This window comes from Pipistrellus hanaki (genome assembly GCF_964339955.1).
Source record: "Pipistrellus hanaki genome assembly, chromosome: 4".
NCBI classification, from domain to species: domain Eukaryota; kingdom Metazoa; phylum Chordata; class Mammalia; order Chiroptera; family Vespertilionidae; genus Pipistrellus; species Pipistrellus hanaki.
Genome location: NC_140506.1, coordinates 102,635,162 through 102,660,679, shown reverse-complemented (window position 1 = coordinate 102,660,679; position 25,518 = coordinate 102,635,162). Strand labels below are relative to the sequence as shown.

General features: G+C 41.8%; 1 protein-coding gene across 2 annotated transcripts in view; it reads left to right on the top strand.

Annotated features, from left to right (window-relative positions):
* The window catches only part of VPS35L (VPS35 endosomal protein sorting factor like), a 143,135-nt gene that overhangs the window by 17,180 nt on the left and 100,437 nt on the right, over window positions 1–25,518 (top strand). For both annotated transcript variants that reach the window (XM_084882709.1, XM_084882708.1), the window contains exons 4-8: window positions 2,740–2,862; window positions 4,643–4,667; window positions 6,609–6,685; window positions 8,205–8,333; window positions 24,347–24,431. In XM_084882709.1, the coding sequence (XP_084738835.1) occupies window positions 2,740–2,862; window positions 4,643–4,667; window positions 6,609–6,685; window positions 8,205–8,333; window positions 24,347–24,431 (439 nt within the window). The remainder of the gene's footprint in view (window positions 1–2,739; window positions 2,863–4,642; window positions 4,668–6,608; window positions 6,686–8,204; window positions 8,334–24,346; window positions 24,432–25,518) is intronic.

The following is a 25,518-nucleotide window of genomic DNA, read 5'->3' as shown; positions in this document are numbered from 1 at the left end:
GGTCACCCCTAACTGCCCTCTCCTGCAGGCCTGATTGTCCACATCTGCCCTCTCCTGCTGCCATCTTGTGTCCACATGGGGGCAGCCATCTTGTGTGTTGGAATGATGGTAAATTTGCATATTGCCTCTTTAGTATCGGGTCTAGTAATAATTAATGTCGTTTTTAAACATTCATTTAAAATCTTGCTTGGCATTGACTTGTATTGACATAACCTTCAAACACGTGGTATCTACAGAACGTGTGAAGTGCAATTAACAAGTTTTGCTTGAAAAAGTTTGTGTTTGGTTTGGTTTTTGTTGCAAAACTAGGGCTAAGAAGATGGCGGATGAAGAGCATATTCGGCACTGCATGCTTTACGAATTCCAATTAGGAAGAAAAGCAAGTGAGGCTGCAAAAAACATCTGTAGTGCTCTTGGTCAAGATGCAGTTAGCGCCAGAAAATGCCAGCGTTGGTTTGAGAAATTTCGCGAGGGAAATTTTTCGTTAGATGACAAGAGTGGTCGAGGCCGTGTGTCCAATTTTGATCAAGAAGCTCTTCAAGCTCTTTTGGTGCAAAATCCTCAAATTACCCAACAAGAGCTTGCGGCAACTTTAAATTGTTCACAAAAAACAATTTCCAATCAATTGCGTGCACTTGGCAAAGTCCAAAAGTTTGGAAAATGGGTTCCTCATGAGTTGACCGACAACAACCGTAATCAGAGTCACAATTTGCAGTTCGCTCCTCTGTCGTCAAAACCTTTTGCCGTTTTTAGAGCAAATTGTTACCGGAGATGAAGAATGGGTGCTGTATGTTAATTTGAAAAGGCGGCTCAATGGTTGGACAAAAATGAGGCTCCGCAGCCCACGCCAAAACCTGACTTGCATGCGAAAAAAGTGATGTTGTGTGTTTGGTGGAATTTTAAAGGAATTCTTCATTATGAACTTTTACCATCTAACCAAACCATTGCAAGTGCAGTGTATAGTGCCCAATTGGAAAGGTTAGCCCAAGCTTTAAGAGAAAAAGAACCCGCGCTGATTAATCGGAAGGGCGTAATTCTTCACCACGATAACGCACGACAGCATACTGCAAGAATCACTGCTGAAAAACTGCGCCAGTTGGAATGGGAAGTTCTCCCTCAACCTGCATATTCTCCTGATATTGCCCCTTCCGATTACCATTTGTTTCGTTCTTTGCAAAACTTTCTTCTTGGAAAAAAATTTAATAATGAAGAATGCCTCAAAAATGCATTGACCGAATTTTTTGCATCAAAATCACAAGAATTTTACAACAGATGGATTAAAATGCTTCCTGAGCGTTGGGCACAAGTAGTAGAAAACAACGGCAACTATATTGTTGATTAAATTTTGTTGTATTGTTTAAATAAATTCGATTTTAAAGTATTAGAAAACGACATTAATTATTACTAGACCTAATATGTAGGATAGGATTTTTAACATGACATAATGTCTTGGAGAACTTTCTATGTTAATACTTCTAGAACATTCTTATTTTGAATGGTTGCATTATATTCTAAAGAATAGGTCTTACACAGTTTAGTTCTTCATTCCCCTTCTGACATACACAAACTGTTTCTGGTGTTTTCAGGTACAGATGGAGGTGCCTTGGTCTTTGAACATGTATACATGTTGTGCATACATGCAGGCATTCAGGGGTTCTGCAGGATAGCTTCCTAGAAGCTCATTACTGACTTAATGCAATGTGTAGTTATGGTTTGATGGCTATTGCCAAATTGTTCCCCTGAAGGGCTTCACCAGTGTGTGCTCCCCCCAGCAGTATTTCAGAGTCTCTGTCTCTTTGCACCCTTGCCGACCTGAGTATTGTTAGTCATGTTAACTCTTTGCCATTCTGATTGTTGAAAAATTATCTAGTTCAGTTTTCCTTTTCTTGATCCTTTTATTTTTTGTTAATCCTCATTTAAGGATATGTTTTCCATTGCTCTTCAGAGACAGTGGAAGGGGGGAAGCAGTAGAGAGAGAAAAAAAGAGAGAGACAGAGATCCATTAGTTGCCCCCTGCACAAGCCATGCCCAAGCCCCAACCAGACTAGAATGGAACCAAAGACACTTTGGTGCTCACACCAAAGTTCTAACCACTGAGCAACTGCAGCCAAGGCCTTTTCTTGATTCTTAATGAGTTTTAGCACATTTTGATATGTTTATTGGCCATTTTTGTTGAATTGCCCTAATTTTTTTTTTTTTTTTAATCATAGCAAACCTTTTGGTAGATATATTTTATTCTACAGTGAAGTACGTGCTGCCTTTTAAGTTTTTTCCCATTGATTTTTAGAGAGAAGGGGAGAAAGAGAGATAGAGAGGGAAAGGAACATCCATGAGAGGGGGACACATTGGTGACCTCCTGCCCTGACTGGGGCTAGGGATTGAACCTGCCACTCAGGTACATACCCTTACCTTCAGAGTATGGGCCAACACTCTAACCATTGAGCTCCACTGGTCAGGGCTGCCTTCTTACACTTAAAAAAAAGATATAATTGACAAAATTATAAGTTATTGAAATATACAACGTGATGACTGATGTGCATATACATTGTGAAAGGATCCCCCATCAGGTTATTTAACACATCCAGCATCTCACTATTTAACCTTTTTTGTGACAATATTTAAGTTCTCTTAACAAATTTTAGTTATACAACACCATGCTTAATCAGTGTTTGCTTATACTTTTTAATTTTTAGAATAAAATTATGTTGGCACTAAAGAGGCTGGCTTGTCTTTCCTTAGGACAGCTCCAGGAAGAAAGGTGAAAGAGACCAGAACTCCATTGTAGGATTGGATTTTGAGCCTTGGACCAGCAAACGAGGAGAAATCCTTGCCCGGTACACGACCACGGAGAAGCTCTCCATCGTGAGTGCTGTGACTGGCCCTAGGGTCTCCCTCTATGTAGTAGTCATTTCTTTTTGTTATGAGTCTCCACCCAATTTCAGTGTGTGGGTTTCTCCCCCGGACCAAGCAATTCTACACCACCAGCTGGGGATCCTACAGTTCTCAATCTGACACCATCTACCTAGACATGGATCTGAACCTGCAGGTTATTGGCTCATTGTGACCTCTTTTTTTTTTTTTTTTTTTTTAAACATATTATTGATTTTTTACAGAGGGGAAGGGAGAGGGAGAGGGAGTTATAAACATGGATGAGAGAGAAACATCCATCAGCTGCCTAATGGGTATGTGTCCACAACCAAGATATACTTCCTTGACTAGAATCAAACCTGGGACCCTTGAGTCTGCAGGCCAATGCTCTATCCACTGAGCCAAACAGGCTAGGGCTGTGTCACCGCTTGTTCAAGTTGTTAGAAGGAAGAAAGGGGAAAGTAGGATGTACTCTCTTGCATTTAGAGACTTCCAGGAGTCCCCCTCAACACATCCAGTTAATTTATCTGGAAGGTAGCCACAGGCTGTGTGCAGATGCAAGGGAAGCTGGGAAATGTGACATTTTGCCCACCAAAACTCCACCTATGAGCAGGGAGGAAAGCAGGACCTTGGTAGGCAACTAGGATGGTGCTGTCCCCTCCTCTCTCTCAGGGTGTGTTCTTGTTGAGCAGAATGGCAGGGAGAACTTTTGGACTGTTAAATTATTTTTCTTATTTTCTACTAGAGACCCAGTGCACGAAATTTGTGCACAGGGGGTGTGGGGGTTCCCTCAGTCCAGCCTGCACCCTCTCCAATCTGGGATCCCTCTCACAATCTGAGAACACTGACTCCTAACTGCTCACCTGCCTGCCTGCCTGATCACTCCTAACTGTCCCCTCTGCCGGCCTGGTCACCTCCAACTGTCCCCACCCTTCCCCTGCCAGCCTGTTCACCCCTCACTGTCCCCCTCTGCTGACCTGGTTGCCTCTCACTGTCTCCCTTTGCTGACCTGGTCGCCCCTCACTGTTCTTCCTGCCGGCCTTGTCGCTCAGTCATTTGGTCTGCCCTCACTAACCCCTCTGCTGGCCTGGACGCCCCACGTAGCCTGTTCGGTTATCCATTCGGTTGTATTGGTTGCAACAGTTGCTTAGGCTTTCAGATATAGATATAGATATAGATATAGATATAGATATAGATATAGATATAGATATAGATATAGATATATAGATGTGCATTCATTTAACTTAGAGCATTGATTCACATTTGGGCGGAATGTTATCCCCCAGAGGACATGCTGCATTGTCTAGAGACCTTGTGTCACAGCCGTGAGTGTGCAATTGGCATTGAGTAGGTGGAGACCAGGGGTGCTGCTGAACATCCCACAGGGTACGGGGCTCCGACAACAGAATTTTTCAGCCCTTAATGTCATCAGTGCCGAGGTTGTGGACCCTGATGTCAAGTAGGCTAAGTGCTGTCACGTGACTCCAATGCCCTCATAATTTTGCTATTCCTTACTTCGAGAGAGAGACCTGAATTTAGTAGAAATTACAGTCTCCAGTAGTTTCTACTAGGTATATTTTCACCCTCTTAGTAAATATTTCTAATTTTCATTTGAATAAATAAATTAATTTGTTGGAAAATGATGGGTCTTATTGTCTTAGTGTAACTTGAGTACTAATTTAAGTAGTTTATAGGTGTGTGTGTGTGTTTGTCATACAACCCAGTACATTTTAGAAATTATTAACAATTTTTTTTTTTTTTTTTGCCTCTGCAGAATCTGTTTATGGGCTCTGAAAAAGGTGAGTTTTTGTTGTTGTTATTCTGAAGGGATTCTCTCATTAACTTGAATATAATTTCACAAAAGAACAAAGTTTGTTATCCAATTCTGATGATTAATTCAACTGAAGCTATTATTTCCTAGATTACATATAGACTTAGTAGAATTGAAATTCGTATTTAGATGATGAATGGAAGAGAAGACCATGGAGTAAGATATGGGCTCCTTGCTTGCTTTTAGGGTTACAGAGCAGTAGTCTCTCCCATGTAAAACACAGATTCGCTGGTTTAAGGTAACCTGCATTCAGATGCACTGGCCGCTGGTTACTGACACAGCACGTCTCAGTGTCCTCTGCTGAAACATATGTTCAGAAGCTCCGGCCCAGGGTTCCCAAGCCAGCTGTGCAGCATAGTCATCCGAGGCTTCATACATTACAGGCTGCTAGTCCCACTGGGTTTTTGACCTAATCCTGAGGAACGGGCCCAGGATTTCTTTTTGAAGCTCCCCGTGATTCTGAAGCGATTGATAGATGGTGTTCCTCTGGGGTGTGGGTGAGCTTGGCCTTGTGTTATGTGTAAATTGCCAGTGTGGCAGCTGCAGCTCTCGCCCATTCTCTGCAGGCTGAGACAGCACATTGGGAATCAGGAGAGTCAAGCAAGCACCTTTGCTATTGACATAACTTGGACCCCAAACCATAAAGAAGTAAATCTTAGCATTGTATATCCAACAGTTTGGAAAAACAAAACATATTACTGATATCTCCTGTGGAGAGAATGTGAGCAACCGGGACTCTGATGTTACCCACTATATAAAGTACTCTTGTGTTACCTATTAAAGTGGGATGCTGCCAACTCCTCGGCCCAGAATTTCTACTCTAGGATGTACCCTACATCAGAAATCAGAGTTGTCTTGCAGACCAAATCTGGCCCACTGTTTGGTTTTGTAAATAAAGTTTGATGGAAACACAGCTATGCCAGTTGGTTTACAGATTGTCTATGACTGCTTTTGTGTTATATTGGCAGAGTTGAGTAGTGTAGAGACTGTACGACTCATAAAACCTAAAATTATATGTCTGGCTCTTCACAGAACGTTTTTCTATCTCTGCTCACATATGCGTTTTTAAAGTGTGGTCCTCAGACCACAGGTGACTGGGAGCCCATCAGAAATGCAGTCATAACCCTGCTAGATCTCCTGAAAATAGAATCTGAATGTTAACACATCCTGAGTGATTCCTGCCCGGAGGAACTGCATGCACACATGAGCAGAAGACAGTACAGCAATAATCCTGGCAGCATTGTTCAGAATGGCCTCTACAAGAAACAAGCCCCCGTGGACTATAGAGTAGAAAAAATTGTGTTGTCCTTGCATAGTGGAGCAGTGAAAAGCAGTGGTGGTTACAAACATCTAATATTATCTATGAAAATGTACATGTGTGCACAGTTCTGTATATAGTATATTTCAGAATGAAGGAAATAGAAAAAGGTTTAAAAAAAAAACAAATTATTTAGAAACTTCTTACTTTAGTAATTATTAGTAATTAACTAATGGTACCATGCTCTCATTGATCCCAGACAAATCTGAGCAAGCACCAGAGCTAAGAAGCCAGTGCCTTGGAAGAATAAATCTAGCTCCTGAAGTGAATCTGGCAGCAGGAGCAAATGGCCCTTGATCTAGAACAGATGCCCCTTGAGAATGAGAAAGGCTTTGAAATAGGAGGTGCTGGAGAGCAACAGGCAGCTGCACAGCTAGCTCTGCAGCTGGCTTGTGGCCTGAAGGCATTCCTTAATCTGTCTGTTTTTGAGGCTGGTCCTCCACTCCCAGGGGTAGCTTTTAGGTAGAAATGTTTCTGAGGGACTGTGGTTAGGGAAGAATGTTGCCCGCTGAAGTGTAAAGTCAAAGATGCCTCCGGTGGGGGTGTTGGTGAGAGGAAAGCCCCCCATGTGACAGAGTCCATGTCGTTTAGGCAGAGCCGGGCCTGCCGCGTTCGCAGTGTCGGAGAAGGTTCGGACCAGGCTGGAGGAGCTGGATGACTTTGAGGAGGTGAGCAGGTCATTGGCTGAGCACAGGGCTCTGTGGTCTTCCCTTTCTTCTGCCAGTGAGCTCTGCTGGCTGCTCCAATGAATTCTCGAGCTGTGCATTGTGCCTCCTCCTCAAGCCCCATTGATCCGGGAAAGAGGCCCAGGAGGTGCTCAGGCTCAGGCTGGCCTTCTGAAATTGTCTGAGCAAGCTCAGGTCGTCTGGAACAGGTCTCACTGTGCACCCATGGAGCCATCTCCCAGGAAACGCAGGACAAAGGTTTGCATGTGAGGCACTCTTCCGGGCTTGCATGTGCTCAGAAAACATGACTCACCCAGTGCATTGACAGACATCATTTCCTGGTGTTGCCATCGCAACAGAGAGCTTCCAGCCAGGCTGAATAGAGGGTCTCTTTTTACTACCTCAGCCCAAAAGGGACACATGCCCACCCCCCCCTGCTCACAGCCTGTTTGCCCAAACTAGTCACATGGCCCCTCCTACTGCAAAAGGGCAGGGAGGGCCCTATCTCAGAGTCAAATGACCAGTGGGATCAATCCCAGTTTTCTGACCCTTCTATGTGTATTTCTTTCACAGTGTTCACTGGTTTCCAAGGAACATTCATATAAAAAATATGTGGTTCCTCACTTCCTCCTGTGGGCTAGAGTGACCCTGCCCCCTGTGAACATAGAGCTTCTCAACTATAGACAAGGATCGCTGAGCACACACTGTACCAGGAGCTGTGCTAGTCTCCACACCGTTGATACACCCACATGGTGGCTTTGCTCTCTGCATAGATGCTTGCTGTGGTCTGTTCTGTCCTGGTGCCCTCTCTGCTCTAACACACCCCCCCCCCCCCGCCTGCTCAGTACTGAGCTCGTCTCAAGCATTGCTTCCTCCAAGAAACCGTCTGTGACCGCCCTGGAATGCATTCCTGTTACCATACGTCTTGCATTCTGAGATGAACCTTTTCTTTGAATGTCCCTGATATTAGACTGTGTCTCAATTCGTATATGCTGGTGACCTGCGGTCTTTCCTTAGTGGCACGGGAACAGTTGTACTTCTTGCAGTGGGCACTGGGTTCAGGGAGCTGTTATTTCTTCCCAAGCATTTATTTCAGTTTGTATTAATGTTCATCTTGCCCTCTGCCTTAAATTCCATTAGTGCAGAAATTTTTGCTTATTTTTGCATCTTGAACATCTGGCATACCATGCCTGGCACACCGTGGGCTCCGAGAACTGTGTTATCTCTGGCTGCAGAGGAAGCCCGGGGAGGAGAGCAGCTCATTCAGAGCCATGTGGTAGGAAGGGGCTGAGCTGGGAGTTAGCCTACCTCAGACTGGCCTCCAAGGCTAGTCTCTCAGTCACTGCACTCTGCTCGACTTTGCAGAAAATGCAAAGAACCTGTTTATTCATAAGACAAAACTATCAATGCACGGTGGCTTATGAGGAAAATGAGAGAGTGAGTTTCAGTTGGTGCTGTTCATAGAGTTGGGAGTCGGATACTTTTCTTTTTGTGCTTATATGTTCCCTCTTGCTTCCCACAGGGATCCCAAAAGGAACTGTTGAATTTGACTCAGCAGGATTATGTGAATCGCATAGAGGAGCTTAACCAGTCACTGAAGGATGCCTGGGCCTCAGACCAGAAAGTGAAGGCTCTAAAAATAGTCATCCAGGTCAGGTCTAGTGATTTTTTTTCCTTCATTTTTTTCAGAACTTCCTATGTAAAATTACTCTGTGGATAATTAGGGTTTTCCAAGGCCTGCCTTTTCCATCTGTTACATTTTCATGTATTTACTGTGAATCTGTGTTTTTCAAGTTGGCCAATCTCAGAGCGACCTGTGCAGCTCCCTAGGTTGTGCATGGCAGAGTTCCAAGTTGCTGAGACCTGTACTAACAACGCCCTCTAAGGTGTGTTTTTCACTGGCCCTGTACTGCCCCTGGCCTATTGATGATTTTACAATCTAAAGATTGATCAGCTATATTTTGGGTCTCCTTGACTAGATTTTCTTTGTGTCTTTGGGGCTAATAGTTGTATGTTTCTGATATGTACATTTTTGAGTCATAGTCTGCATAATTATGTGACGAAGGAAATATGTTTCTGGTGTTAGGAGAGTTACATTTGTTGATGAATTTGTTGATCTGTGACAACCCTTGTATCACAAGAGCAGGTTCTCTGGGCCCTTAAGATCATCCTGTTTTGGCAGACCATGCTCAGAAATACACTGTAAAAGAATGTATGAATGCTCTCTCCACTAACATTAGTTTGCCTCAGTGGAGAGAGCATTGGCCTGCGGACTGAAGGGTCCCAGTTTCGATTTCAGTCAAGGGCATGTACCTTGGTTGCAGGCACATCCCCAATAGAGGCTGTGCAGGAGGCAGCTGATCAATATTTCTCTCTCATCAATGTTTCTAACTTTCCCTCTCCCTTCCTCTCTGAAAAAAAATGAATAAAAAAAAATATATATATATAAAAATATATATATTATATATATATAAAATATGATATATATATTTTATATATATATTTTTTAAATGAAAATTAAGGAAATTTATTACCTGTATACAGTACGGTAGTACAGTATTGTCAACACAAACCAGACAAACTGTGAATCCTACAGTATCAAGAATTTACTCATTTATTCAATGACAATCATGTCATCATCTTGTGGAACATCATCATAACAATCCAATTCCTGAATTTCCTGGTGAATTTCTTGTGACTCCATTTCTTTCAAAATCAGTGGACCAAATCTCTCATGTTTAGCCTAGGGGGGCCTTATTTTCGGGGAGATGCCTTATATTTCACTCAGAAGGAAACCTGTAAGTAGGTCTTATTTTTGGAGGATGTCTTATTTTCGGGGAAACACGGTAGTTATATACCTAAGACAACTGAAAACATGTGTTCATCCAAAAATTTGCATATGAATGTTCATAGCAACATTTTTCATAACTAGAGGCCCAGTGCATGGATTCGTGTACCAGTGAGGTCCCTTAGCCTACCCTGAGTCCTCTCCCAATCCGGGACCCCTCAGGGGATGTCAGAGAGCTGGTTTCAGCCTGATCTCCACAGGCCTAATTAGAATTTTAAAAATCCCTCTATGTTGTTACATGAAGCAATAGTTCATTAATTTTTATTTCTGAGTAATATTCCATTGTGTACATTTCTACAGTTGATTATCTAATATATTTGTTAATGTCATGTGTTTTGTCTTTACATATTCAGCAAATACAACATATTGTCATTTTTGTTTTAGATAGTTAGCTTTTAATATAATACAAAAGGAAACAAAATTTATGTTACCTTTATTCCATTTCCAATGTTCTTTATTTCTTTATATGGATCTAAGGTTCTGACTCACAGCGTATTCATTCTGCCTGAAGAACTTTCTTTAATATTCCTTACTGAGTAGATATGCTAACAATGAATTCCCTAATTTCTGTTATAAGTAAGTTGTTAAATTTTTGAGTGATATTTTCACTGGGTATATAATTCTGAACTGACACGTTTTGTTTGAATAAAATATATATTTTTATTAATATGATTTTCATTATGATTTTCAGAACAAAGTTAAAAGAATTTTTGAACAGCCATTTTAGTTCAGAAGGACAGATTCCATTTTTGTGAAATGTCATGGCAATGTGCCATTTGTTTTCTCACCTGTTGCCCTGGAGAGAGGGTTAGGAGGCTTTGCACTGGTGCTTGAAGTCTATGAAGGTGGTAATTTCTATTATGGCAGGTGCTGTTTTTTGGGGGAAGTTTCATGACCAAGGCCAACTCTTAGTTCCTGACTTCCCTTCAATCACTATTGTTAGTTTTCAGAGTAAATATTTGTGAAGAAGGGTCCTCTCACCTGGACACATGTGACAGGGTTGTTTACTGAGGGGCTTAAGTGAGAAAATAGCTAAATTAGCAAGTGCTTCTTCAAAATATCTTTATTGGCAGCATCTCTGCATATTGTTTATATAATAGAACTGTGACTTCTTTACCATGTGGAGATTCGATTCATTTCTTTGCAAAGAACATAACCAAACATGATTCATTACCTCCACCTCTGATTAATTGTAACTGTTTTACTTTCAATACTTTAAAGACTGCCGCCTTTATTTAATAAAGACACTGAAGCTGCAGAGTGTAGAGAAATGAGACTAGTTTACCTTATTTGCTCTGCAGTAAGGTTTTTGTTTTTGAGTTTTATTTAAATACTAGAAGTCCAATGCACGAAATGAGTGTAAGAGTAGGCCTTCCTTCCCCCAGCTGCCGGCACTGGCTTCCCTCTGGTACCTGGGACCTAAGCTTCCCTCTCAGCTCTGGCTTTGTCCAGAAGGTCGTCTAGAAAGGCGTCTGATCTAATTAGTATGTTATGCTTTTATTATTATAGATATTTTACATATCCTAAAATCCACCATTGTAAGTGTGCAATTCAGTGATTTTTTTTTTATGAGTTTACAATTGTGCGACTAATATCCAATGTTAGAACATTTTTGTTATCCTCCCTTTCAGATTCCCTCAAGCATGTTTGCAATTAAATCCCACTGCCACTTCCAACCCCAGGAAACCTGCTTTTAACTCTGTAAACTTGAATTTCCTAAACATTTTATGCAGGTGGGATCATTCACTATGTAATCATTTACATCTGCCTCTTTCCTTAGCATAAGGTTTTTGAGGTTCTTTCATGTTTCAATGCCAGTACTTTGCATCCTTTTACTGCTGACTGGTATGAATAACCCTCTTTTACTTATTCATTAATAAGTTAATGGACAGCCCTAGCCGATTTGGCTCAGTGTATAGAGCATCAGCCTGTGGACTCAAGGGTCCTGGGTTTTCTTTCGATCAAGGGCATATGCCTGGGTTGCGGGCTTGGTCCCCAATAGGAGGCAGCCAATCATTGATTCCCTCTCATCATAGATGTTTCCATCTCTTCCTCTCCCTACCTCTCTGAAATCAATAAAAATTGATTTGAGGGGGAAAAATACGTTAATGGATAGATTGTTTCCACTCTTGCTCTTACGAGTAATGCTAATATGAACATTGGCATATAAGTCTTTGTGTGGGCACTTTTTCATTTCTCTAGGATAGATTCCTAGGAATGGAATTGCTGAGTTATATACTAAGTTTATGTTTAAGTTTTTGAGAAATCGCTGACCTGCTTTGCAAAATAGTTACACCACCTGCCTGCATTCCCACCAGCAGTACATGAGCTTTCCAGTTCTTGTCTTTATTATAGCCATCCTGGTAGATGGCATCTCATTGTGGTTTTAATTTGTATTTCCATACTGACTAATGGTGTTGAATATATTTTCATGGGCTTACTGGCTTTATTTTTTAAATCCTCACCCAAGGATATTATTTTCCCTTGATTTTTATTTATTTATTTTATTTTTAATTTTTATTTAAAAAAATTTTTTTTATTAAATTATTATCTGTGTACATATCTTACCATTGGCGCCGCCGCCCCCCCACACCCCCCACCCCCTCCTCCGGACCATACATGCCCTCCTTCCCCAGAGTTTTGTGTCCATTGGTTGTACTTATATGCATGTATACAAGTCCTTCAGTTGATCTCTTATCTCCCCCAGATCTCCCTTCCCTCCCTGCTGTAATTTGACAGTCTGCTTGTTGCTTTACTGTCTCTATATCTATCTTTTGGTTCTTCAGTTTATAATGATCTTTATTATCCATAAATGAATGAGGTCATGTGGTGTTTCTCTTTCATTGACTGGCTTATTTCACTCAGCATGATGTTCTCCAATTCCATCCAGGTTGCTGCAAATGATGAGAATTCCTTCTTTTTTATGGCAGCATAGTATTACGTTGTGTAGATGTACCATAGTTTTTTGATCCAATCGTCTGCTGACGGGCACCTAGACTGTTTCCAAATCCTAGCTATTGTAGATTGTGCTGCTATGAACATAGGGATGCATATATCCTTTCTGATTGGTGTTTCTAGTTTCTTGGGATATAATCCTAGGAGTGGGATTACTGGGTCAAATGGAAGTTCCATTTTCAGTTTTTGAGGAAACTCCATACTGTTCTCCACAGTGGTTGCACCAGTCTGCATTCCCACCAGCAGTGCACAAGGGTTCCTTTTTCTCCACATCCTCGCCAATACTTGTTGTTTGTTGATTTGTTGATGTTGGCCATTCTGACAGATGTGAGATGGTACCACATTGTTGTATTGATTTGCATCTCTCGGATAATTAGTGAATTTGAGCATGTTTTCATGGGCCTCTTGGCCGTCCTTCTGTCTTCTTTTGAGAAGATTCTATTTAGGTCCATTGCCCATTTTTTAATTGGCTCATTTATCTTCCTTTTATTTAGTTGTATAAGCTGTCTGTAGATGTTGGAGATTAAATCTTTATCAGTGGTAACATTTGCAAATATGTTGTCCCATACAGTGGGCTTTCTTGTTTTGTTGATGGTTTCTTTTGCTGTAAAAAAGCTTTTTATTTTGATGTAGTCCCATTTGTTTATTTTCTCTTTAGCTTCCATTGTCCTAGGGGCAGTATCAGTGAAGAAATTCTTTTGGCATATGTCTGAGATTTTGCTGCCTGTTGATGCCTCTAGTATTTTTATGGTTTCCTGTCTTATGTTTAAGTCCTGTATCCATTTTGAGTTTATTTTTGTGTGTGGTGTAAATTGGTGACCTAGTTTAATTTTTTTGCATGTATCTGTCCAATTTTCCCAACACCATTTATTGAAGAGACTGTCTTGACTTCATTGTATATTCCTGCCTCCTTTGTCAAATATTAATTGAACATAGTGATTTGGGTTGATATCTGGGTTCTCGATTCTATTCCATTGATCTATATGTGTGTTCTTGTGCCAGTACTAGGCTGTTTTGAGAATAATGGTTTTGTAATACAGCTTGAAATCTGGTATTGAGATCCCTCCTACTTTACTCTTCTTTCTCAGAATTGCTGTGGCTATTCAGGGTCTTTTATTGTTCCAAATGAACTTTTGGAGAGTTCTTTCTAGGTCAGTGAAATATGCCATTGGTATTTTAATGGGGAGTTCATTAAACCTATAAATTGCTTTGGGAAGTATGGACATTTTGATGATGTTGATTCTACCAATCCATGGACATGGTATGTTCCTCTATCTCTTTTTTCAGTGTCGTGTAGATTTCCACATATAGGTCTTTTACCTCCTTAGTTAAGTTTTTCCTAGTATCTTAATTTTTTTTGGTACTTTGGTAAATGGGATTGCTTTTTTAGTTTCTGTTTCTGTAAGTTCACTATTGGTGTATAGAAATCCCGTAGATTTCTTGGTGTTAATTTTGTATCCTGCTACATTGCCAAATTCATTTATTAAGACCATTAGTTTTTTGATGGAGTCTTTTGGGTTTTTTATGTACAATATCATGTCATCTACAAATAAGGATAACTTTACTTCTTTTCCAGTTTGGATGCCTTTTATTTCCTCTTCTTGTCTAATTGCAATGGCTAGTACTTCCAGTACTATGTCAAACAGGAGTGGTGAGAGTGGGCATCCCTGTCTTGTTCCTGTTCTTAGAGGGAATGATTTTAGATTTTGCCCATTGAGTATGATGTTGGCTGTGGGTTTATCATATATAGCTTTTATTATGTTGAGGTATGACACTTGTACTCTCACCTTGTTGAGAGTTTTCATCAGGAAAGTGTGTTGGATTTTATCAAATGCTTTTTCTGCATCAATTGATATGACTATATGATTTTTATCTGTCAATTTGTTTATGGATGTATCACGTTTATTGATTTGTGGATATTTTATCATCCTTGCATTCCCGAAATAAATCCTACTTGGTCATGGTGTATGTTCTTTCTAATGTTCTGCTGGAGCCTATTTGCTAGGATTTTGGCATGTTTGTTCATGAGGAATATTGTCCTGTAATTCTCTTTCATTGAGTTGTCTTTATCTGGTTTTGGTATTAGGGTGATGCTGGCTTCATAGAAGGAGTTTGGAAGTGTTCCTCTTGATTTTTTTGGAATAGTCTGAGGAGGATAGGTTTTACTTTTTCCTTGAATGTTTGGCAAAACTCTCCTGTGAAGCCATCTGGCCCTGGGCTTTTGTTTGCTGGAAGCTTTTTTATGACTGTTTCAATTTCTTCCCAAGTCACTAGTCTATTGAGATTTTTAGATTCTTCCTGATGGAGTTTTGGAAGGTTGTATTTTTATAGGAATAATTCCATTTCCTCCAGGTTGTCCAGTTTGTTGGAATAAAGTCGTTCGTAGTATTTTGTAACAATCCTTTGTATTTTGGCGGGGTCTGTTGTTATTTCATCTCTTTCGTTTCTGATTTTGTATATTAGAGTCTTCTTTCTTTGTTTCTTGGTTAGCCTGACTAGAGGTTCATCAATCTTGTTTATCCTTTCAAAGAACCAGCTCTTGGTTTTATTGATCTTTTGTATTGTTTCTTTGGTCTCTATGTCGTTTATATCCGCTCAGATTTTTAATATTTCCTTCCTTCTGCTTACACTGGGCTTTTCTTGTTGCTCTTTTTCTAACTCTTTGAGTTGTAGAGTTAGGTAATTTGTTACCATTTTTTCTTGTTTTGTTTTTTTTTTTTTTTGCAATAGGCTTGTAGGGATGTGAATTTCCCTCTCAAAACTGCTTTTGCTGTGTCCCATAGATTTTGGATTGTTGTGTTTTCATTGTCATTTGTTGCCAGGATGTTTTTAATTCCTTGATTTCTCTGGGAACCTAGTCCTTGTTCAGTAGCATGCTGTTTAGTTTCCATGTTTTTGACTTCTTTGGATTATTTTTATTGTAGTTAATTTCCAGTTTTATGCCACTATGATCTGAGAAAATGCTTGATATGATTTCTATCTTCTTGAATTTGAAGAGACTTTGCCTATGTCCCAACATGTGGTCTATCTTTGAAAATGACCCATGTGCACTTGAGAAGAATGTATATTCTGTGGCATTGGGGTGGAATGTTCTGAAGATGTCGATTAATTCCATCTGGTCTAGTGAGTCATTTAAGATTGATATTTCTTTGCTGATTTTTTGTTTAGATGATTTGTCAAAGGGTGACAGTGGGGTATTAAAATATCCTACTATGATTGTATTGCTATTAATCTCTCCCTGAATGTCCTCCAGCAGTTTTTTTTTTTTTTTTTTTTTTTATGTATTTGGGTGCTCCCGTATTGGATGCATATATATTTACCAGGATTATTTTTTCTTGTTGGATTGCTCTCTTTAGTATTATGAAGTAGCCTTCATTATCTCTTGTTATGTCCTTCACTCTGAGATCTAATTTGTCAGATATAAGCATTGCTACCCCAGCTTTTTTTTTTTCTTTTTTTCATTTCTATTAGCCTGGAAAACCTTTTTCCATCCCTTTACCCTCAGTCTGTGTGTGTCTTTTTTTCTGAAGTGGGGTTCTTGTAGATAGCAGATATATGGGTCTGGTTTTCTTATCCAATCTGTTACCCTATGTCTTTTGATTGGAACATTTAATCCATTTACATTTAAAGTTATTTATTTTTTTAATATATTTTATTGATTTTTGTACAGAATGGAAGGGTGAGAGAGAGTTTGAAACATCAATGAGAGAGAGTCATCAATCAGCGCCTCTTGCACACCCCCTACTGGGGATATGCCCGCAACCAAGGTACAGTACATGCTCTTGACCGGAATCGAACCTGGGGCCCTTCAGTCCCCAAGCTGACGCTCTATCCATTGAGCCAAACTGGTCCTGGTGATTCACATTTAAAGTTATTATTGACAGGTACTCACTTGACGCCATTTTTATTCTATACCTCTGTGTTCCTTCTTCGCTTCCTATTTCTTTATTTTTACAGTAGACCCTTTAGCATTTCTTGCATTGCTGGTGATAAATTCTCATTTCTTCTCGGTTCTTCTTCATTTCCTCTTGGTTCTTCCTCCTATTGTCAAATTTGTCTTCCATTCTTTTTAGCCATCTTATGATCATTACTCTGAATTCTTGCTCTGGTAGGTTTCTTGCCTCTAACTGGTTTACTTACTTTTCTGGTGGTGCCTGCTTTTCTTTTATATGCAGGCTATTTCTTTGTCTCCCCATGATCTCTCTTTTCAGGATGTCTGGTTATGTAGTTCTCTCTCTCCCTATCCCCGAGAAATCTGACCTTTTCGCTGTGCGGGGGGGCACTCCTTTGAGTCCAAGTGTTTGTGCCGCCTGGGATCAGCGTTCTGGGGCTCACAGCTGCTTGGTAGTCGCTGTGGCTGTGGATATTCAGGCCTCTGACAAGATCCACTCTTACTTTCAAGATGGCGAGATTTCCCCGTCCAAGCCAATAGGTAGCTCCGCGAAGGGACCCAGCCCCTCCATAGGTGCTTCCCTCCCTGTCAGGGGCCCTCTGGTCAGCAGCCCCCGAGTTTCTCCTGGTGTTCGGCTTTCTCTCCCAGCCCGACCCTCAGCTGCTCTCTCTTTCTGCTTCGGGACAAGGCTCAGAATCCACCTATCTATTCTTCCGCCATTTTGTCTCTTAGGTAATTATTGATAGATATTTATTGCCATTTTAATTCTTTAAGCCTATATTTCTATTTTTTTTTCTTCTCATTACAGCAATCCATTTAGCGTTTCTCGTGGTGTTGGTTTGTTGGTGATAAACTCCTTTAGTTTTTTTCATTTGTGTGTCTCTGAAGCTCTTTATTTCCCCATTTTTGAATAGTAGGCTTGCTGGATATAATAATTTTGGTTTCAGACCCTTGCTTTCCATTACTTGGAGTATTTCATGCCATTCTCTTCTGGCCTGTAGCTTTTCTGATGAAAATAAGCCTATGGGAACTCCTTTGTAGGTAATAAATTGCTTTTCTCTTGCTGCCTTTAAGGTTTTTTTTTGTCTTTATTTTTTGTCATTTTAATTATGACGTGTCGGGACATGAACCTGTTTGGGTTCTTCTCAATTCTGTGTTCTCTGAATTTGTGTAACATTTTCCTTCACCAAGTTACGGAAGTTTTCTGCTATTATTTCTTCAAACAAGGTTTCTGTCTCTTTTTCACGTTCTTCTGATATGAATATTTTTACATTTCATGTTGTCCCACAGCTCCCTTAAGCTGTCCTCCCGAATTTTATTGGTTTTTCTTTTTGGTTCTCTGAGTGTTTTTTTGTGTGGGTTTTTTTTTTCCTACCCTGTCTACTAGTAATTCACTGTCTACTAGTAATTCACTGATAACCCGGCTTCCCCTAATCTGCTGTGTACTCCTTCCATGGTGTTCTTTATTATCGCTATGGCATTCTTCATTTCCAACTGGTCTTTTTTCATAGTGTCTATAACTTTGCTCTTGCTGTTAAGCATCCTTATCGTCATTATTCTGAACTCTATATCTGATAAATTTCTTATCTCCATTTCATTTATCTCTTCTTCTAGAGAATTCTCTTGTTCTCTTACTTGGGGCTTGTTTTTTTGTATCCCCCATTTGACTGCCTGTTTGGGTTTGTGTCTTTATATTAGGTGGTGCAGGACAATGTCAGACATTGTTTGTTACTGGCCCTGTGTAACCTCTTTGGAGCTATCAGCAATCCACATTTTGTGGCTCCCTTGGCTGGGGCTGGATGCCTTTGGAAAGGACCAGAATGTACACCAAGATATGCTTTTTTTTTTTTTTTTTTTTTTTTTTTTTTTTTTTAATTAGATTTGGAAAGACTCAAAAGTCTCCAGAGACCTCCTTCTGCCTGCAGTGCGATTATTATTCAGGTTTGATTAGCTTCAGGCTATGACCACAGGACTGGAAGAGAGGTTTTCCAACAGGTGGGGTAATTGCTTCTGCCTGTAGGCTAATGGTTATCTTCAGTCTCTTAATGGGCTTGAGAAACTTCACCGAGTGTAATGAGGCATTTTCCAATAGGGTAGGGCTATTGCTTCACCTTAAGTATAAGCTGCTTGGATGATAAAGGTCTGCTAAATAAAGGTATCCCCTGTAGTGTGAGGGAACAACTCAGTACAGGAAACTGAGGTGCCTGCCTCTAAGTTCTAACCCCAGAGTCCCCAACCCTGGCTTCTGCTCACACAGCTCCCTGTATTCTCTCTGCCAGTGCCCAAGGTGAGTGACTGCACATCAAATTGTGTGTGTTGGCCCTTTAAAAGGGTGCCTGCATTTCCAGCCGTCTCTCCTTGGCAGACAGCAACCCTGCTGCTTTTCAGAGCACCTTAATCAGTTCCAGTGCTTTGGGTTGGGGGACCCAGCTTGGGAATTACCATATTTTTCAGACCATAAGACGCACCGGACCATAAGACGCACCAGTTTTTAGAGAAGGGAAATGAAGAAAAAAAGATTCTGAGACAAATAGTGTCCTAAAATATTTTATGTGCATTAAAACCCAACATCACAGTCATAAACACATGTAATCAACCCTGTAAAGTAAACAGCAGCATTTAGAACCATTTTAGAGCCAGGCAAGCACACAGAGACCACACAGAGCAGGGCAAGTAAAAAAACTTTTTTTTTTACAGTATATGTGTAGGCTATATTTGGACCATAAGACGCAGGGACTTTTTCCCCCCACTTCTGGGGGGAAAAAAGTGCGTCTTATGGTCCGAAAAATACGGTAGATCCTAGAGTTCTCAGTGGCAACCTGCCCAAAGCTTAGATATCTCTCCCTATTTTCAGCTGCTGTCTGAGGGAGCCCGAGCCTGGCCAGCCCTTTTGCGCCTCTACCCTTCCTACCAGTCTCTGTGTGGTCTCCACTTTACATCCTTGATTATCGGGGTTCTCTCCATCAAGTATTCTGTTGGTTATTGAGGATGCTTATTCTGTATTTTATTTATTTTTTATTTCTATAAAATTTAATAAATCTTTATTGTTCAGATTATTACAATTGTTCCTCTTTTCCCCCCCTTTGTTTCCCCCCACCTGGTTCCCACCCCACCCTCTGCCCTTACCCTCCCCTCACTGTCCTCATCCATAGGTGTATCATTTTTGTCCAGTCTCTTCCCATACCCCTCACATCTCTTTCCCCCAAGAATTGTCAGTCCACTCCCTTTCTCTGCCCCTGATTCTATTATATTCACCAGTTTATTTTGTTCCTCAAATTTTTTATTCACTTGATTTTTAGATTCACTTCTTGATAGATATTTGTTGTACATAATTTTTTTCTTTACCTTTTTCTTCTTCTTCCTCTTCTTAAAGAATACCTTTCAGCATTTCATATAATATTGGTTTGGTGGTGATGAACTCCTTTAGCTTTTTCTTACCTGTGAAGCTCTTTAGCTGACTTTCAATTTGAAATTGAATCACTGAATGATAACTTTACAGAGTAGAGTAATTTTGGTTGTAGGTTCTTGCTATTCATCATTTTGAATATGTATGGCCTCCATAGTTTCTGTTGAGAAATCAGCTGACAATCTTATGGGTGCTCCCTTTTAGGTAATTAACTTTTTCTCTTGCTGTTTTTAATATTCTCTCTTTGTCTTTTGCTTTTGGCATTTTAATTATGATGTGTTTTGGTGCGGTCCTCTTTGGATTCCTCTTGTTTGGAGTTCTCTGTGCTTCTTGAACTTGTAAGTCTATTTGTTTCACCAGGTGGGATAAGTTTTCAGTCATTATTTCTTCAAATAGGTTTTCAGTATCTTGCTCTTTCTCTTCTTCTGGCATCCCCATAATTCTGATGTTGATATGCTTGAAGATGTCCCAGAGACTTCTTACAATATCTTTAGATTTTTGGATTCTTTTTTCTTTCCCAGTTGAGTGTTTTTTGCTTCTTTGTATTTCAAATCTTTGACTTGATTCCTGCGTACCTTTAGTCTGCTATTGGGTCTTTGTATAATATTTTTTTATTTTAGTCAGTGTATGTTTAATTTCTAGTTGGTCCTTTTTCATATCCTCGAGGGTCTTACTAAATTTATCAGCCTTTTCTGGGAAATTCTTGAAAACCTTATAACAGTAGTTTTGAACTCTATATCCAGTTGTATATTTTCCTCCATTTCTTTCATTTGTGATCAGTTTCTTTGTCTCCGCATTTTCTCTACTTTCCTGAGTTGGTAGGGTAGCTTTGTGTGCTAGGTGTCCTATGTGGCCCACTGTGTCGGCCTCCCCAGTTACCTGAGGTGGACACTCTTGGTACACCCCTTTGTGCATTATGTGTACAGAGTTGTTTTGTTAAGTCTTGATTGTTGTTGGTATCACTGGGAGGAATTGACTTCCACACCAATTGGCTGTGAGAATCAGCTATGTATATGCCAGGAGAACTTCAGTGATGGAGACTGTCTTAGGAGACAAGACTTGCAAAATTGCAAAAGCCTCTGTGCTCAGTTTGGATGGGGTGGAGTCTCAGGGCTGAGCAGACCATCTTGGCTTCTTGTCAGCCCTACCCTATGATGCCCCTGGGTCTCAGTATCCCTTGGTAACTGCTGCAAGCACCTCTGAGCGAGAGCCGCCCTCAAGTTTCACCTGCTGCCAGACAGTCCAATTTTTCTCCCAATGAATCTGGATTCCCATATTCTCCCTGGAACTGGAGTTCAGTGTAGTGAGGGAGCTTCCATTTCTCACCCGCTAGAGAAAGCCAGTCCTTTCTTCATGCACTGGTGGGTGCACCTACGGACCTCTGCCTTTCGAGGCTGCCCTGAGTTTCCGCCTGACAGTCCAGAATCCCCCTGTATAAGCCTGGGTCCCCAGGGTCTTGTCTTGAACTGGGGTTCTGCACACGGGAGCTTTTGTTTCCTTCCCGCTAGAGAAAGCAAGCCATGCACTCAGCCGCCCACACATGTGTCTCTGTACCTCAGCCTTTTGCAGCTCCTCTGATTCTCTGTGTGCTTTCTCTTTCCTTCTAGTTGTAGAATTTCCACTCAGCCAGCTTTCCTATGGTTCTGGATGATGTTCGTTTTGTCTTTTAGTTATAGTTTTGAAATTGTTGTGCGAGGCAGCAGTTTAAGTGTTTACCTACGCTCCCATCTTGGTTTCTCCTCTTATTCTGTGTTTCAGTTGTGATTCCAGTTTGTTCCTGGGAGCATATTAGTATAGCTTCTATTTACTCTGCCACCATTTCCCCAAGATATATTTCTTTTGAAACTCTTGGATCCCACTATACAGTTTGTTCCAACACCATTATTTGTAAAAGCTCTGCATTGTTCCTGCCCCAGTGCCCACTTCCCTCTCCAGAACCCAGGCTGTGTGCTCCTAACCTGGCAGCTGCGGGCCTTACTCTCTTCAATGTGGGGCATGTAGCTGCTTATTGTGAATGTGGCCGCACTCTGAGGCACTAAGGTCCGGGACCACATCTAGGTGAATGAGCAGCAACAGGGCTGTGGGCCCCAGGGCCTGGACTTGATTTTCTGGTTTGTGTGCAACCAGTTTGGGCACCAGGTGAATTCAGAACAAAGAGATCCTAAATTCCCTCAAGTGTGTCACACCTGTGGTGAGTTCGAGCCCAACTGCATGCTCTTTTGAGAAGTGCTAGGTGAAGTACTCCGCTCCTCACCTTCCTGTGGGAGGCCCTGCCACTTTCAGTGAAGCATGACGCTCCTGCGCTCTTGGCCAACCCCAGGTTCACCACCTGGTCTCCGGTGTGCCCCATTGCCCGGAACTTCCACAACTCCGGTGTGTGTCATTTCCCGGAACTTCCACAACGTCCTGGTGGGTCTGTTTGGGATGCCTGCACACAGGGACAGCCCCATCTTCCAACCAGTGACATAGAGGCTTCCTCACCCTGATACCCGGCAGCATAGATAGCACTGCCCTCTGGGGATTCATTTCTACTGCGTTTCCACTAGACCTGGGTGGAGGAATGTCTGATGTCCAGGAAAATACCCCCAGACATCCTAGCCTCCCACTCCCACACGATAGCTTCTCACAATACTATCCAGTGTCAGCAAAACATTGAAAAATAAGTAAAATCTCCCAGATGATTTAGAACACTGGCTAGAGGAACGCTCAGTCCACTCTGGGTGTCCTGACCCAGCTTGTCTGCGTGAAGCGGCACCTAGAGCCCTTATGCTGGCTTCCTGCTACCTCCCTGGAGGCTTTGAAAAGTAGTTTTGGAGTGGAGCCAAGATTCTGTATTTTTAACACATGATTCTGAACTGCACCAAAGCTTTAAAACTGATGGAGTCTTCAAAATTGAGATTAAAAAGGTAACTTCAAATTATACCATTGTTATGACTTTAACTTTGAATTAAAGAAAACTCTGCTTTCTCTAGCTGCTTTGGCTCAGTGGATAGAGCGTTAGCCTGTGAACTGAAGGGTCCTGGGTTTGATTCCAATCAAGGGCAGTGCCTGGGTCGTGGGTTTGATCCCCAGTGGGGAGGCTGTGGGGTGGGGGGGTGTAAGCCAAACTGCTTTTCTCTCATCATTGATGTTTTCTCCCTCTTCTTCCTTCCTCTCTGAAATCAATAAAAATATATTTAAAAACAAACCCTCTGCTTTTTATTATTCTTTATATATTGTATGACACCATCTTAGGAGAAAAATCAATGCACAGATGTTGGGAAGCTGGCTGTGTTTAATTTGAAATCTTATGTTGAACTCTCTCATCTGTGAGAGGCTGTGGGGAAACTTGGGAGATGAGACACCCCTGGGAACCCAGAACTGTGCAATGTGAACAGTCCCTGGAGTCAGAGTTGCCTGCCTGTCCAAGCCCAGAAGTCCCACGGTGGTTGTGTCATTTGGAGTGCTCCTAAAAGGCATGTGGAAAGCCCACCACAGGGCACCAGGAACAGCGAGTCCTGTGTCCACCCAGGTGCGAGGCTTGGAGTGGAGCTGAGCCTGCATCATCGTTTCACAGCCCACGTGTCCCTCCCTCCGCTCTCCCCAATGACATGGGCTGTGAGAGGATGTTGTACACATAGGACACGTTTACTTTTAGGCATGTATTGCTAAAGAGAAATCTGGTGAGTCTAACAGTTTAGATATTGGGTAACAAAGTGAGAACAGATGATAACCTACTTCTTGATAGGGTGAACTTATACTATTCAATACTGCTCTCTGCAGGTTGGAAATGCATATTAAATGCCCAGATATTGTTAAGTGAAATTTTTGTACCTGAGGATCATCTATTGGAATAACAAAATAGAGCAAATTTTTTAGTTCCTTACGGGCCATTATATTTAGTTCTCCAAAATAGAAATTGATTTTTTGTTTCTGACTTAATATGGGTATTTAAGGCCAAATTGTGTGGCTCCTGGGCTCGAGTGGTAGTGTGGCACTGAGAAGTAATTCCCTGCGGAGCCCAGACGCCCTGGCATTGAGGGTCTTGCTTGTAGAGATGCAGGGGTGCCCTGAAGCTTCTCATGCTTGTTCTCAAGGGCAGCGGGAGTGAGTGTGAATGGTAGATACTGATTTTAAGAAACCCTGGAGCTTATTTAGGGGGTCATTTCACAGAAAAGAATGTGTAAAGATTGAGATCCTCCTGAAATAAACCAGAGGCCACCATGCTTAAAGGCAGTTGGTACAAGGAGGGGAGTCATGTGCAAGGACCCTGGTGGGAGATTGTCCCTGGCTCCCCTTGGTTACCTTGAGTGCTGACCTGGTTTATGTCTGAGCAGAGACCCTCTGGATGAGCGTCCCAGCCCTGTTTTTTCCTCAGGGCGACTGTAGTGGCCTTGCTGGGAGGCTCTGATGTGAGCAGTCTCGCTCCATGTCAAGTTCAGTGATGTTGCTTACCAGCGAATGGTGAGGGCTGGGCACAGGTGAGCACCTGTGCTTGTTTGTAGAGATGATTAAATTTCTAGGCCGGAGTGTTCCAACCATTAGACATGACAGTGAGTTTTCTCTCCTCTTCTCTTTTCCTAGTGCTCAAAGCTTCTTTCGGACACAAGTGTCATTCACTTCTACCCAAGCAAGTTTGTCCTCATCACGGACATACTTGATACCTTTGGTAAGTACTAGTCATATTCATCTTAGATCTAGGAAATATGATTTTTTTTATTTTTTTATTTGCTGTTTTTTGCCAAAAGTTCGATAGTGGAGTTGTTTCAAATTAGGTTCTGCCTAATCTGTGGTTTAAGTAATGAAGCAAGTCACGGGGGAGACCACCTCCCACCCCTGCTCATTAACCAGGTATTATTTTTGAAAGACTCTTAGACTGTATTTCCTAACCTTCTAAGAGGCACATACCGTGAGGGGAGCAGGGCATGCTCACAGGCTGTCTACCCCAGCTGCATCCACCGCTATATGAGGTCTCTGGCCCTCTGTCAGAACTGCGCTCGCACTTCTTCCAGCACTTCCCTCCCCTCAGGCTGCTTCTGCCTGCAGCAGTGGCAGCACCACGTAGCTCAGCTCATTGCCTGAGCTGGAATCCTGAGCATCTTTTCTCCTGTGCCCCACATCCAGGTCTAAGTTCTTCACTTCAGCTTCCTAGATCTCCTCAGTGTGTCCCAGAAAATCCTTAGTTCCGGCCACGTCCTCCCCCCAGAGATGCCACAGCTCTTATGAGGTTTCCTGTGTCCTTGTGCTCCTTCAGGTAGGAGCCCAGCAGAGAGGCCTGGACTAAGGATGACCCAAACCCTCTTGGAGAAATGGGCCTCTGTGCTGTGGACAGTGGTTAGTGGCAGAGCATCATGCTGTTAGCAGTTTGCCCAAAACAGGCAGCCGTTCAGTCTGTGCAAGATGCGGGGCAGTGCAGTGCCCACCAGAAGTAGCAAGCAGAGTGGCCCTGAGCAAGCACAGTCAGTCAGAGCAGAGACACCACTGTCTCACTAAGGAAGGACTGGGGGCTGCTTATTACCCATTGAGAGATCGAATGTGGCAGAAAACAAATCTCAGCCAGACCCATGTGGCTCTGCACAGGAGACCAGGGACCTGAACATATCAGCCTGGACAGGTGATAGAAAACCTGGCTCAAACTGGTCTTGGCGACAGGGAGTATTTATTGGTCTAGTTTGAACAATCCAGAGGGAGTTTCTGGCTTCAGGTACAGCTGGATTTGGGAAGTCACATACTTGTTTCTTCAGGACCATGCTTTT